General features: G+C 40.9%; 1 protein-coding gene across 2 annotated transcripts in view; it reads right to left on the bottom strand.

Moving 5' to 3' along the window:
* Positions 1-13080, bottom strand: part of NCAPD3 (non-SMC condensin II complex subunit D3) — a 29068-nt gene that overhangs the window by 12115 nt on the left and 3873 nt on the right. For both annotated transcript variants that reach the window (XM_055695870.1, XM_055695871.1), the window contains exons 7-19: positions 12776-12863; positions 11256-11389; positions 10477-10549; positions 9742-9867; positions 9307-9559; positions 8731-8793; positions 8477-8560; positions 5647-5720; positions 4576-4710; positions 3570-3790; positions 1851-2042; positions 1435-1532; positions 1188-1303 (exon numbers count right to left, since the gene is read on the bottom strand). In XM_055695870.1, the coding sequence (XP_055551845.1) occupies positions 1188-1303; positions 1435-1532; positions 1851-2042; positions 3570-3790; positions 4576-4710; positions 5647-5720; positions 8477-8560; positions 8731-8793; positions 9307-9559; positions 9742-9867; positions 10477-10549; positions 11256-11389; positions 12776-12863 (1657 nt within the window). The remainder of the gene's footprint in view (positions 1-1187; positions 1304-1434; positions 1533-1850; positions 2043-3569; positions 3791-4575; positions 4711-5646; positions 5721-8476; positions 8561-8730; positions 8794-9306; positions 9560-9741; positions 9868-10476; positions 10550-11255; positions 11390-12775; positions 12864-13080) is intronic.

Genomic DNA, 13080 nt, shown 5'->3' with positions numbered 1-13080 from the left:
TGCAAGTGTCAAAACACCTTGGAGAATCTGGCTTTTAATGATCCACAGGACTAAGTGTACTTCATTATAAAAATCACACAGATTTAAATAAAAAGGATTCAGGCAACTGTTTCATGTATATCCAACACATTTGAGGTTGTCTGTGTGGATTTTTAAATGTTGTTTGGAAAACGCAGTTCCATTCACATGAAAACACGATGCAAATTCCAAGAGAGGGAATGGAAACAAAAAAAGCTAATTGTCTACCAGGCTGCGATGAAAATAAAGCATCATTTCTCTTTTTCTACCATCTAAAACTGGTTACCTAAGAAATCTAATACATCTATGTGTGGCAGGTAAGCTGTTAGATCTGATAAAGTGACCAGTGTACAGGAACACCTGCATTTGATTGTAAGCCAACATACTGCGATACAAGGGAGGATTTTCTGACTGTCAATTTATAAAATGAGAAAGCATCGATCCGCCCTGGCTTCTGAAGCCTAGCATGTGCAGTTTTACACACGATTTACTAAACTTTATTGGGATGCCTATTATAAAATAGCTATGATCAATACTAAAAGAGAAATATAACACATGCAGAAAGAGATCATTAGCAAGAGAGGCCTGCATCAGCTTTAGCTTCTTTGCAACTGTGCTCAGGCTGAGATGTCTATTTTACCGGCAAAAGATAGCTTACCTTCTCACTATGGGAGTGGAACAAAGCTATGGCATAAAACAAATGGGGGCAGAAAAGAGAAATGTGCAAATGATGTGTTATTAACTCCTTGTTTGGTCCCATGAAAAAGCTAGACCTAGATGTGTATCTGCAAAGCTCTGGTATAGAATAATCAGAGTTTACAGTATAAACCTATAGCTTCAAACTGGACCGAGCCTGCAAAATAGCTGATACCACAAAGGTCTCCTTTAGGAATTATGTAAACTTTGACAGAAGGCAAATGCAAGGTATTTCAGGGTGGGGAAGAAATCCTTCTGAAGAAAGAAGATTTCTTACAAGTCCATCCTTAGCTACAGGATGCTCTCCAGCACAACAGCAGTAAAGCAAGTCAGAGAGCTGAGCAGAATAGACTCAAGATGCTGGGGTCAGATCCTCTTTGTTTAGAGAGCTGATCAAGCTACAGACTGGAGACAGAAGCCGCTTTCAAAAGACAGCCCTCCTAAGTCTGAACCAAGAGTATTTTAAGTCACACCTGTGCCTCCTCCAGCACATCTGCACACACATGGCAGAGCTTCTGCAGAGTTTCTACAGCTGGGCTAATCACCTCCAAGGGACACTGAAATTCCCACAGCCAGCACTTGATATTACCTGAAAAGGAGATCACACGTACAAAATGAGCATTTTCTAAGCTTGTCAACTACTTATAGAGAAGAAATGACTGTTACGATGGGAGGTGCGAACCCTGCCTTCCCTCTGCAGTTTTTCTCAGGGCCACTCACCAATCAGCCTCTCACAGGTGCTTTTAGGGAGGTGCTTTGCAACATGACCGATGACACACAGTATATGTCCTGTAGTATCAGCGCTCATGTCCTGCTGCCTGAAAAACAGTGGAGCAGATAAACTAACGTTAACACTAAGGAACAACACCAAATCACAGCAGAAAAATCCTTTCATCTGGGATATGCATTATTGAGGCAGACTTCTCAACCCAAATGAAAACTCAGGTTAAGGTAAGAGTTGGTTACTGCATATACAAATCTGCAGGCCATTGCTTGCCTCCTAGCTGCAGAACTTCAATAAAGAGCTGCGATCTAAGCAGCTGAACAGCCATCTGCCTGTGGAAGGACAGAAAGTGCTCACTCCTCCTCTTCATCTCCTTCCTGCAGGATGGAAGGTGTTCAAAGCACACATATACCTGCTGACATTGTCCCAGGATTCAATGACCTTGGAATAATCCAGCTGGGGTGAGGAAGCTGCCACCTTCGCAAGCAACATCCAAGCCGATACAGCATGCTCCGTTTGCACATGAGACATGACATTATTAACAAAAGTGGTGGTGAACTTCTTCTGTTGGGACCATATATGAAAAGCTTTGTTCAAGTAACGGCTACAAGGAAGAAAGAAGAAAAGAGAAGTTAAAGGAGGGTTAAACAAAACACTTGATCTTAGACACTGGCAGTAAAACCCAACATCCCTGTCCAGGATGCACTGGGCAACACAACAAAGCTGCTGTTCCTTGGCATTCCCACTACTCAGAATACGTAGAGATTTGTACTATGTATTTTACTACCAACATTTTCAGTCTTTCAGTTCATAACCTGGATGCGCTACAGACCTGGCCTACATGCATGGATGTAGTACTCTGTGTCAGTAAGATCTAAGGCCCAACTGATACCATGATGCATCAAGAAAATATAATCTCAGCAATCTGTAATAAAGACTTTCTGGTAGTTGTTATTTATTATCCATAATGGGACAGGATACATTAATGTTAAGGCATCATACCTTGCTCATTTTTCTATTTAACCCTAATTACCGACTTCATGTTGAAAGAGTTCTGAGATTTATCAAGCTGCAAGGTACTCTAAGGTCCTGAAGAAGAAGGTGCCATGAATCTGCAAACTATGTTATAAAATAGTCCAAATTAGAACATTGTCAGTTTCACAGATTGGCAAGGCAGCACAACCAGTATCTCATTTGCTATTTCTGAGCTATTATGCCCTGTTGACTAATAAACATACAGCTGCCTTTAATCAATGTTGTGTCCTTGTCATACTGTGTGTCATCCCATTTCTTCTGCTTCTTCCCACAGCATTCTGCAAAAGGCAGAATAATTCTATTTGTCATAAGACAAGTAACATATTGTACATCACAATTAATAAAAGGCGATGTTCTCCTTTCTTTATATATCCTCTCTTACTTCTGTCATCAGAACACCTCCATTTGACTTAAATATTCATGCTGCTACCAACACATCACTACCACTCCTATAAAGACAGGGTGATGAGAGAGTTGGGGTTGTTCAGCCTGGAGAAGGTTCCAGAAAGACCTTAGAGTGGCCTGCCAGTACCTGAAAAGGCCTACAGGAAAGCTGGAGAGGGACTTTTTACATGGGCATGCAGTGATAGGACAAGGGGTAACACCTTTAAACTGAGTGAGTAGATTTACATTAGATATTAGGAAGAAATTCCTCACTATGAGGGTGGTAAGGCACTGGAATTTGTTGCCTGGAGAAGCTGTGGATGCCCCATCCCTGGAAGTGTTCAAGGATGGAGCTTGGAGCAACCTGCTCTAGTGGGAGGTGTCTCTGCCCATGGCAGGGAGTTTGGAACTAGATGGTCTCTAAGGTCCCTTCCAACCCAAACCATTCTATGGTTCTATAACGGTCTGTGGCTGCACAGTGAATGAGAGCACTGAGAGTACAAACTCATACTCTTAGTCCTCCAGTCAATAGACAATTTCCTTCTGTAAGGGAAGAACCGTGTATTCTAATGGGATTAAAAGTAAAAAAAAACCTCTGGGTTTTGTCCCTGAATGCTAACATAGTAAAGGCAATAAAAAAATCTGATGCAGCAGACAAAGGGTTATTATGGAAAAGCCATCAGAGCCACAATGAAGGGAAAAACGCACTTACTTTATCTCCTGGCTTTCTGAAGTCAAGAGGGTAAGGAGATCCCACGCTAAAGCCTGCTTTGCATCTTTACTGCTGAATTTTTTGTAATTTTTTATATGTTGCAACAAGAGCTGATCAAGGCAATCCAAGGCCTTTTCTTGGACAGAACTTTCAGTGTCCATCACAACAGGCACCACCCCATTTAACCAGGCCTTCTGCACCAGAACATTGTTGTGCTGAACCTGAGAGAGACACACGCATTAGAAACTTTTTAAAATCATTAAGGGGGATCCTACGTGCATGGGTAAGATCAGCAAAGGCCTAGAAAGCTCCAGATTCAGCTACCAACTATGAAAATACATTTTAATAAACCTCAGCATACTGCTCAACTGCCAGGTGGCAGCATATGGGACAAGGGAACTCATATCTCCTTGACACCACAAGGTATTTGATCACATCTATGATCAAGCTACCTGCTGCTTCTGTTGAAGTACTGTAATACTTTGTTTTGAAACCCTATAAATAATTATGACAGTATCGCAATAAAGCTGTACAGCAGATCATTTAAACAAAAAAACCCCAAAACCAAAAAAAAAGAGCTTTGCTTAATATAAACCCTATGCTCCAAGCCTAAGTTACTAACCTTTTGTGAATAAATAAAGAAAGAAAAAATTGCAGCGCTATCATCTCCACATTACACCTTCATAAAGTGATTCAGATATTTTTTTTTTAACTTGAGAAGGCCAGCAACATAAACATTTTCTCCATGACACATAAATCAACAGCCAGGAAAATAAATGTTTCCAACAGTTAGAAGTATTCTACATAAATCACAAGTATGTATAAGAATGAGTCATGACTTCCGAGTCGAAAGGTAATAAAAAAAATTAAAACACAGTCATAAAATGAAATGCGCTGAATGAATAACTAACTGATGGTATACCAGATTTGTCTGTTTCCTCCTCCTTTTAACCCACAGTTCACTCATCTCAGCTCTGCACAAGAATTCATGATATTTTTGTCTCACCACAAGGAGCTCTGTTATAGAATGCAAGGCCTGCTTCCGCACAGAAACAGCAGGGTCCCGGCAACGATCCTGAAGAATAGACAGATCTTCTGCAGTAAAAGGGATCACTTTGTGCTTCATGATGTTCATAAAAACCTGGATGTCAAACAGCAGCACGACTTTGTTGAGAATACAGGCCATGCGCACAAAGTAGCAAATAAAAAATACAATCTACCCCCTACCAACTTTAACTAGAGATTAATTTATCTCACAGAGAGCGAAGCATCACATTAACAATTTATGAGTACTGGGCACCACCAGAGGTGTGGAATGAAACAGGAAGCATCTTTTCAGTCATTTCATTTTTATAACAGCATTTGGATCGAATGAATGTCACAATTTCCCCTTGAAAATAACGTGTGTCTTGTACAAACCATGGTTTTTACCTGGTAATAAGGAAGAGGAGATTATTTATTTATTAATTAGTCAAAAAGCATTAAAACAAAATGATTGTAAAACATTATCTGGAGAGCTCAAATCAGGACATGAACAGAGGGGGCAGAGCTGGGGTGACGATGACTAGCAGAGGCAGGCAGTCAACAGCAGACGTGTATTTTTTAAAATGATGACATTGTCATTGAAGCGTATCTCTTTAAAAGTTAATGATTTCATTAAAAAAATGAAGCAACAAGCAAACCAACACATACCGCAAAAAGAGGCTGGATATAACCTAATCGCTTTGTTAACAAGGTCAAAACAAACTAAGCAGCTAATATGCTTCAGTTTATAAGGAAGCTGCTTAATTGAAATGCCTATTGACATTTGAAAAGAGCCTCTCTTTCTAAATGACAGAATAAGAGAATGCCAGCAAGAGTACTAGAAAAATTTTCCATCATCATGCTTGCATTATTTACCTATCAGGAGCTAGTAAACAAGATCTTTTTAAGGCCTGTAGGCACTCCGCAGGAATAGCAGGAAGCTACGGGTGGGCGAAGTTACACAGAGTTTGCTACAGTGCTATGGCCTAATTATTTATGTAACGGCATTCTGGGTAACCACCGAGAACAGGGAAGCATACAAACCCCGCCGTACCTGGAGAGCAGATTTCCTCACGTTGGTTTTCTCATCTTTGGCTCTCAGTCTCAGCATGGCCATGAATTCTTTTCCTATCCAAAACAGTGATAAAAAGAAATAACCCCCACCATCGTTTAGCAGCACTAAGACACTGAATGTGGTGCAGCAGCAAGAACACAGCTCTGAACTCAAATGAGCGACAATTTATTGCCTGAGACTTTCAGAGGGCAAGAGAGGAGGACTCAACAAAGTACAATAAACCGCCCCCCCCCTTAGAATAATCCAGAATGAAGTAAAAGCCAGGAAAAAAAAAACCAACCACCCAAACAACACTCAAGCATTTTTCCAAGTTCTTTCACTTGAAAATGTATGTTAGGACACCCTGCAAAAGTAAATGACACACCAAATAATTTGATACACGCAGCAGAAAGAAAAAAAATAAATTAAAAATCCGTCATTTCAGACCTATTTATTTGCCTCCATAAAAGACGTTAGGCTACCTTCCCAGCTGGAAAGCTCCTCAGGTAAATCACACACAGCTCTCACAGGTCTAGCGCGGGTCACCCTGCCGTCGCTGTGAGAAGCGTGCTGAGGGCAGACGGGTCAGCACAGACTCAAGTTCACAGACTTGTATGCCGAGAGCTTAGGATGCCTACAACCTCTTGTGAGTTACGCCTCCGAGCTCCACACAGTATAAAGTGTTACTGTATGAACTGCTGTGGTTCAGAGAGGGGAAAGTACTCCATTTATGAATTGACTGAATTTGTTGAGGCTGCAGAATGGCAGCTGCGAAGAAGAACGCAAGAGTCTACAAGGAAACGAGAACACATCTCCCCTACAAGGAAACCAGAACTCATCTCCCCTCCCCAAATGGCAAGTTAGGCCTCTAATTGTACTTTCCGTGGCCATATTCCTACTTATTTCTGCATATTCTCAGGAAAATACATAATCGAGACAGCAGTTTATTAAATGACACAACTGAATACACAGAGCCACAATCAATTATTTCTGACCTTTTGAATCATTCAAATGGACTACTGACAACCTGACAATGACTGAAAATGACTTCAAGCATTTTACCGTTACTTTTCAGGTTTCTATTTATTGCTGTTTACTTTTTGCTGTAAAACTTTTTAGAGCATTAAGATTTCTCAAATATATGCCAAATTCAGAGATGTGTTACTTAAAGAGAGATTCAAATGGAGATTCACTCTGTTGCCATTCATAGGGTTAGTCACAAGGATCTAATAAAAAGTAGTTTGAAAATAAATCTTTCCCAAAGGAAGCAAAGAGACTTTGATCTGTGCTTTCTTAATGGGCACCTAACTGCAATCACATCCTGCTGCTGAGAACAGCTTGACAGAAAAAGCACAGATCCTTTTTATTGCAATATTTTGCCATTAAGATAGTCTAGCTCTGGTGAAGGTGACCAAATTTGCTAAAATCATCAATGTTAATTGGCAAAGTGTGATTATACTCACAGAGATATAGAAGAGAGGATAAAAAAACCTCAAGGCAAACCACCAAACAAACAAACAAACAAACAAACAAAAAAAAGTTCTAAATGGGAGAGAACCATCAAGGGAACACAGCGTTGGTATCCTGGGCAGTGGTAATTCTGCAGTGCACACCTCGCCCTGCAGATAATCCCCATCCTTCTTATCTTCACCCACAATTTATTCTGCTTCTAAAATATGAGCTGTTTGGTCTTCACAGACCAGAGTGTAAAATTAGCACAGGCATAAGCCAAACAGAGGCGTGTGCCAGCCAGCCTTGCTAATGCACCTTGACTGACTGGGAGAGCCCTGAATTTCGGCTATCCTCTTGAGCTGAGGACAGTCTTTCTTCATCCAATCCTTTTCTTAATTTGTTTTGCCAAGTGTATGCTCAGCTGGGTATCAGATACAAAACCAGGCATCCCCTGCCACAAGGAGTCTGCAACTAAACAGGGAATACACAAAACCTTAAGTGGCCTGGAGGACTTTCTATCTGAGAGAGCAGATTAATGAAATTTATCAGCAAAATGTTTTAAAAGCTTTCAGTGGAGAAGGCTGGAGTCTGGCTCATGGAGATAGGGAGAGAGATCCCATGTGAAGAGCAGCATGAGATGTGTAACAAAGACACAAATGCAGGATGTGAACCAAGCAGCAAATTGAATTGTCAGCAGTTCAAGAGAGGTGAACAGCGAGAACTGAGAGCAAAGATACTGGCAGAAGCCTAAAGATTAGGAAGAAAAGCTTTTACACGGAAGAGGAAAAGAAAGGAAGAGATTCAAAGAAGGTACAATGTGGCCACAAAAGCCAACCTACACGCCGATTTCATGCTACCAACAAATCAGAAATAGCTGCCTGCCATTCTGCATCAGTGCATTTAACCTCATGCTTTGCTTTCAACGCCAGTGTACCTGACACTACAGAGAAGTGAATTCATCTCTACCTAACAGTGCTAGTCAGAGGTACTGTGTTTTAAGTAGCAAAAGTGTATTAGTTCTTTATGCACTGGAGCAAGAGATTTAATTACCCTTAAATTTATGGAGTTACAAGTATTACACCCCGCATCAATTATCACCCTTTTCGGAAACAGTAAATTACCTGCTTTTCAACAAGTGTTGCCACCACATTAGTAAAAATGAGCATCAGTATTTCATATATAAATATATTTTTCAGACTTGAGTGGAAATAGCATTTCTTTATGGCTGGAACTTCCACTCCCTCCGTCACCCATAAGCGTGTTTTAACAACTCTCTCCACTTTCTTTGAAAAACGGACAATGAATACACTTCAGAAAGTCTAGTTTCAATTAAGGTTTTGAAAAGTTATCTGAACAGGCTAGTATAATTCTGACATACCATTAAGCACAGTAGTATCACTGCTGTCTGTCAACTCAATAGTTCTGAAAGTTGCTAAGGTCTTCACTGTATGGTTGGACGTAGCTGAAAGAGAAGTTAGATGTTTCAGAATAAAAAAGGCATATGTTCACCGAGCAAGATGGTTCACTGTTAAACAGGCTCATGCATGCCCAAAGTTTTACAGATATGCCTATTTTTAGAAAATGGCATGCCAAGATAAGCCTGAGAACTACTATAAGAGAACAGCTCTATACCTTCTGCACTGACTGTCAAATTCTCAGTGTTTGTGTTTTCTTCCAAGCCTGTACAGTCAGAAGCTGCCAAAAAGAAATAAAGAAAGAAATTAAATGAAATATTTTCATTCCGCATATTCTGTCATTCCAAATCTTTTCAAGCAAGCAGTCTAACCATAGGATGCTAAGTGCATACTTCTGAATTGTACCATCTGGCCTTTACCACACCTGAGGGAGTTCAGAATGCCAATCATGAACAAAAAACTTAGCAGAAGCAAAAGCCAACTCAAGATTTAATCAACTGTCAGGCAAGAACGAACTCCCCCCCCCCCCCCCAAGCAATTTCAGTCATCTGTAAATATCCTTCAAATGTATCTCACTGAAGAATCTATTTAGAACCAATATACAAGAATAAATCCCTCGCAAATATAAGGCTTCACGAGTAACAAGACTCATCTATTACTTCTTATTATGACACAATACACAGGGACACATGCAGATTTAAGTTCCTGACAACCAATTCTCCTGTCTCCCGGTAACTATTCCCCAGAAAGTTCACGAAATATTTTCACTATCTAATTTATCTATAATACTTACAGCTTTGTAGTAAGCCCCGCACACTCTCCAAGTCAGCAGCAGTTTTCATTTCAAGACAGTGGGCAAAGACACTTAAAGCTTTGCTACGGATGACGGCTGCTTTGTCCAAACACCTGCCAAACACTATGACCCGTACTAAAAACTTATGATCTAGAAACTTCCGATGATCCAGGGACAGGGAGCTGTCCGACTTCCTCTCTGGCACATCCAACAGAGCTAACACTACGTCAAGAGCAAACATTCTGTAGGCAACCTGGAAGAGAAAGCACACAAGGTGCTCTGTTAATGTAAACAAAGATACAGGCATTGCCTACTCAGTTCACCCGCCTTTAGGTACCAGCAGTAACTACAATGCTATTCGGTACTGACATCGAAGCCTTCATCTTCAAAACACTGCTGTATCTGAACCCTGGAACATCAAGGAGATGTACTCACTTTGGTGTGGTGTGAGTACTTATAAAGCCAAGCGATGAAGTCAGCAAACTCTACGCAAGGGAGTTTATTCAGCAAATTCACCAAGGCCTGTGCAGCGTATGTGCGATAATCAGCCTTATCTGGGATCTGAAAAACAAGGACAATTGCGTGGTGTGATACTTCGATGCTCTGCTCTAGAAACCAGAATCGCATTTCAGGACTTATGAGAAGTATTTCTGTATTTAACGAGGCAATACATTCACATTCAGCAATGACTGGGACAAAAATTATGGCTTCCTTGGTCATTACTTCAGCACTTACCCACAGTCACACAGCAAGCTCCCCAGAGGCAAAGGTGGAGCTTAGATTAAATCCAGAGGCAGTATTTCTACATGGCAATCTTCAGATAGCTAGCTAGGCAAAGAGATCTCATAACCCTCATTTTCCTGTACCATGGTAAAAGCAACTACAAATTTTGGAAAGGTCACAAGTGGGGTACAACCAATTGTGAACAGGCAGGGGGAAGCATTTCACTTCCAGCATTCTCCTAGGGCCTGACACTATTTTTAAGAAGTCTGAAAATTCTGATAAAAGACCAAAACATAACATAATCAGGCTGTCAAGAAATTTGCAAATGGTGAAAATCTTTTCACTCCTTACAAAAAGTTGTGAAAATGGACCTCCTAGCTGTTACAGGTACTGCAACGTATCCATACCTAAGCTCTTCAGCTCAAGATGTAACAAAGCGTAGCATACCTTGGTACAGATATGTTGCAGCAATATTCGAAGAACAGGAAATACAACTTCTTTCAGCTCATCTACTACAGAACTGCACAGAAGACAAAACAAGCAGATTTTAATAGGGTTGGCTTTACAACAGAGCAAAAATCAAATCAAGGACATTCCTTTTGGAATGCATTTCAAAAGTTGGGAAAAGTGCACGTTCTGGAATCACAAGCACTAGTGCAACAGGAGACAGACCTACTTACTTTCTACATTAACTTGGCTTTGCAGGCAGCAAACATTTCTCCCAATACCTTTCTACAAGTAGGACAACATGAAAAGCTTCTCTGTTCTCACCCTACTTACTATATGTTGCCTGGCGATCTCTGCACAAGCTACACTTTCTAATAACATAGACCCCTACCCAGGGGGAGTAATAAACATAGGCAAAACATATCTTGCAGCAGGAGAATGCAAAGAACTAAGAAATAAGCTCCATATTAATCTTTCATTTCCTTCACAATATTTTGTACTAAACCCCAAGACCTGAAAAACTGACACAAAGCAAAACACAGAGTCCCTTCCACCCACTGCCACTTTTCTGTCAAATGGCACCTGCCTTCCCTTCTGCGAGCAAGTTCAGTAAATTCCCATTACAGACATTTTAATTAAACCTCATTTGCACAAAGAACTTCAAAGTCAGTGCCAGTTTGCCTCATCCCTTTATCAACTGAACAGTAAAGAGAAGGCGTGCCAGAAGAGCGAGCAGACATACCCAGGAAGGGTAGTGCCAGCGCCCTGTTGTACTTCACCTGATGAATTTTATAGCCTGATTCCTGGCACTGATCACAGCCGGCGTGATTGCAAGGACTACACTTCTGGAAGACACATCGCTTTCCAGCATAAGAATGATATTGAGGATTCGCTGGAAGACACAACGAAGAATCTGGAAAGAAAATGTTCAGGTTATTTTCAAGTTAATTTCAGTAGCAACTGGAGCCCACGGACAAGCATTCTGACCAGGTTCATGAAATAATTCTGAACCAAGTAAACCTAGACCCAAATAACAGCACCTCTCAAAATATGACTCCTAGCAGAATAATTCAAAGGGGACCCATTCTTAATGCACATGTCTTCCCTAGTTGTGATTTCTCATACAAGTTCAGTAAGGCCTAGGAAGGACTTCCTGAAAACATCAACAGATGCCCACCAAAGCAGTGGGCTTCAATTCACCAGAAATGTTCGGAATTTGAGGGAATTCATTGTTTTTTGCACAGAAGACATCTTAAACTAAATGCACGTTTTTACCACCACATGCACTTAACTTTGGGAGCTTCCTCCTGCCACACTTTTGGGACCACGGCATGCCTTGTTATCCTGACATTCACTGAGCAGCCAAACAGGAGAGGCAGGGAAGATGAGGCAGGTCTTGGCAGGGGAGCTGCTACATCTTCCTAATACCACAAATATCAACAGCTCTGAATTGTGCTTGTGCTGCACTGAGAAACCAAGGAGGTTGAAACACATGGGTCTAAGGCTGCTAAATGTGGGCAGACACTCAGGTATACGTCAGGTTTACATGTACTAAGCTTCAGGCTGTCCTGACTAGACAGCTGCTAATACCCTGGCTTGCTAGCTCAGAGCTAGTTCAGATGGGTTTACACAGACGTGCAAACACAGCGGCATGGTCACACCCAAAGTTCAAAGCCCCATCCATTGGAGCAACACGCAGGGAAGCAGGAGATGACACAGCGTGCTTGACAATTTAAATAAAAAAATTACAATTTTTTTTTTACAATTACAAAATAAAAATGTAAAGCTGCAGACACATTTCTGGTAGAACTGGATGTTCCATGATGACAGAGTATTCTCTGAATAAGGATCAACCTTGCTTACCATCATCTGCGCATAACACTTTCCCATCATGCTGCACAACCCAATGCCACAGCACCTTCCAAGCAGTGCTGGAGCTCCATCTAGCAGGACACAAGAAAATTCCAGGCAAATGCGGCAACCTGGAATTCTCTTTAAGATACAGAGATCTAATGCCACTGTAGCTATCCTCTGCTTTCGATTCATTTGCCACAAGAATCACTGGAGCACAGAATTCAATGCACACAAAATGCATCATCATACAAGCCAAAGGACATAAGGACTGGGGTGGAAAAAAGCATCTTGCAAACCCAGTGCAGCATGCACAAGCACAAAAAAGTAAAACTAATGTGAAAAGTAAAAAACTGCAAGCAAAAATGATGTGCAGAGAAGGAAAGAAACAACACTTCTGTTCAATGCTGCAGTGAGGATTTTGAAGATTTTTTTTCCCAACTTTTACCTTATCTTCTGTACCGTGTAGAAGGGAACACAGTAACCACAGCCCATGATACGCCAGCTCGGGAATGTACTTGGCTTTGTCGACATTCCTAAGCAAAAGAAGACAAAGAGAAGTCTTCATCTCTCATCAGAGAAACATTTACTACAACCATTACAAATAAACATGCTCATTGACTGGAAAACATTCAATATGCACTAAATGTTATTTACTGTTAGCTATGTAGAACATGTTCTAATTATCTGTAACAAAACAAATCACCGCTTTCGTTTTCATATAAACAGGATAACACAATCATTGAGCACTTT

Source organism: Falco cherrug, chromosome 17 (genome assembly GCF_023634085.1).
Source record: "Falco cherrug isolate bFalChe1 chromosome 17, bFalChe1.pri, whole genome shotgun sequence".
NCBI lineage: Eukaryota > Metazoa > Chordata > Aves > Falconiformes > Falconidae > Falco > Falco cherrug.
This window is presented reverse-complemented; position numbering and strand designations above follow the sequence as displayed.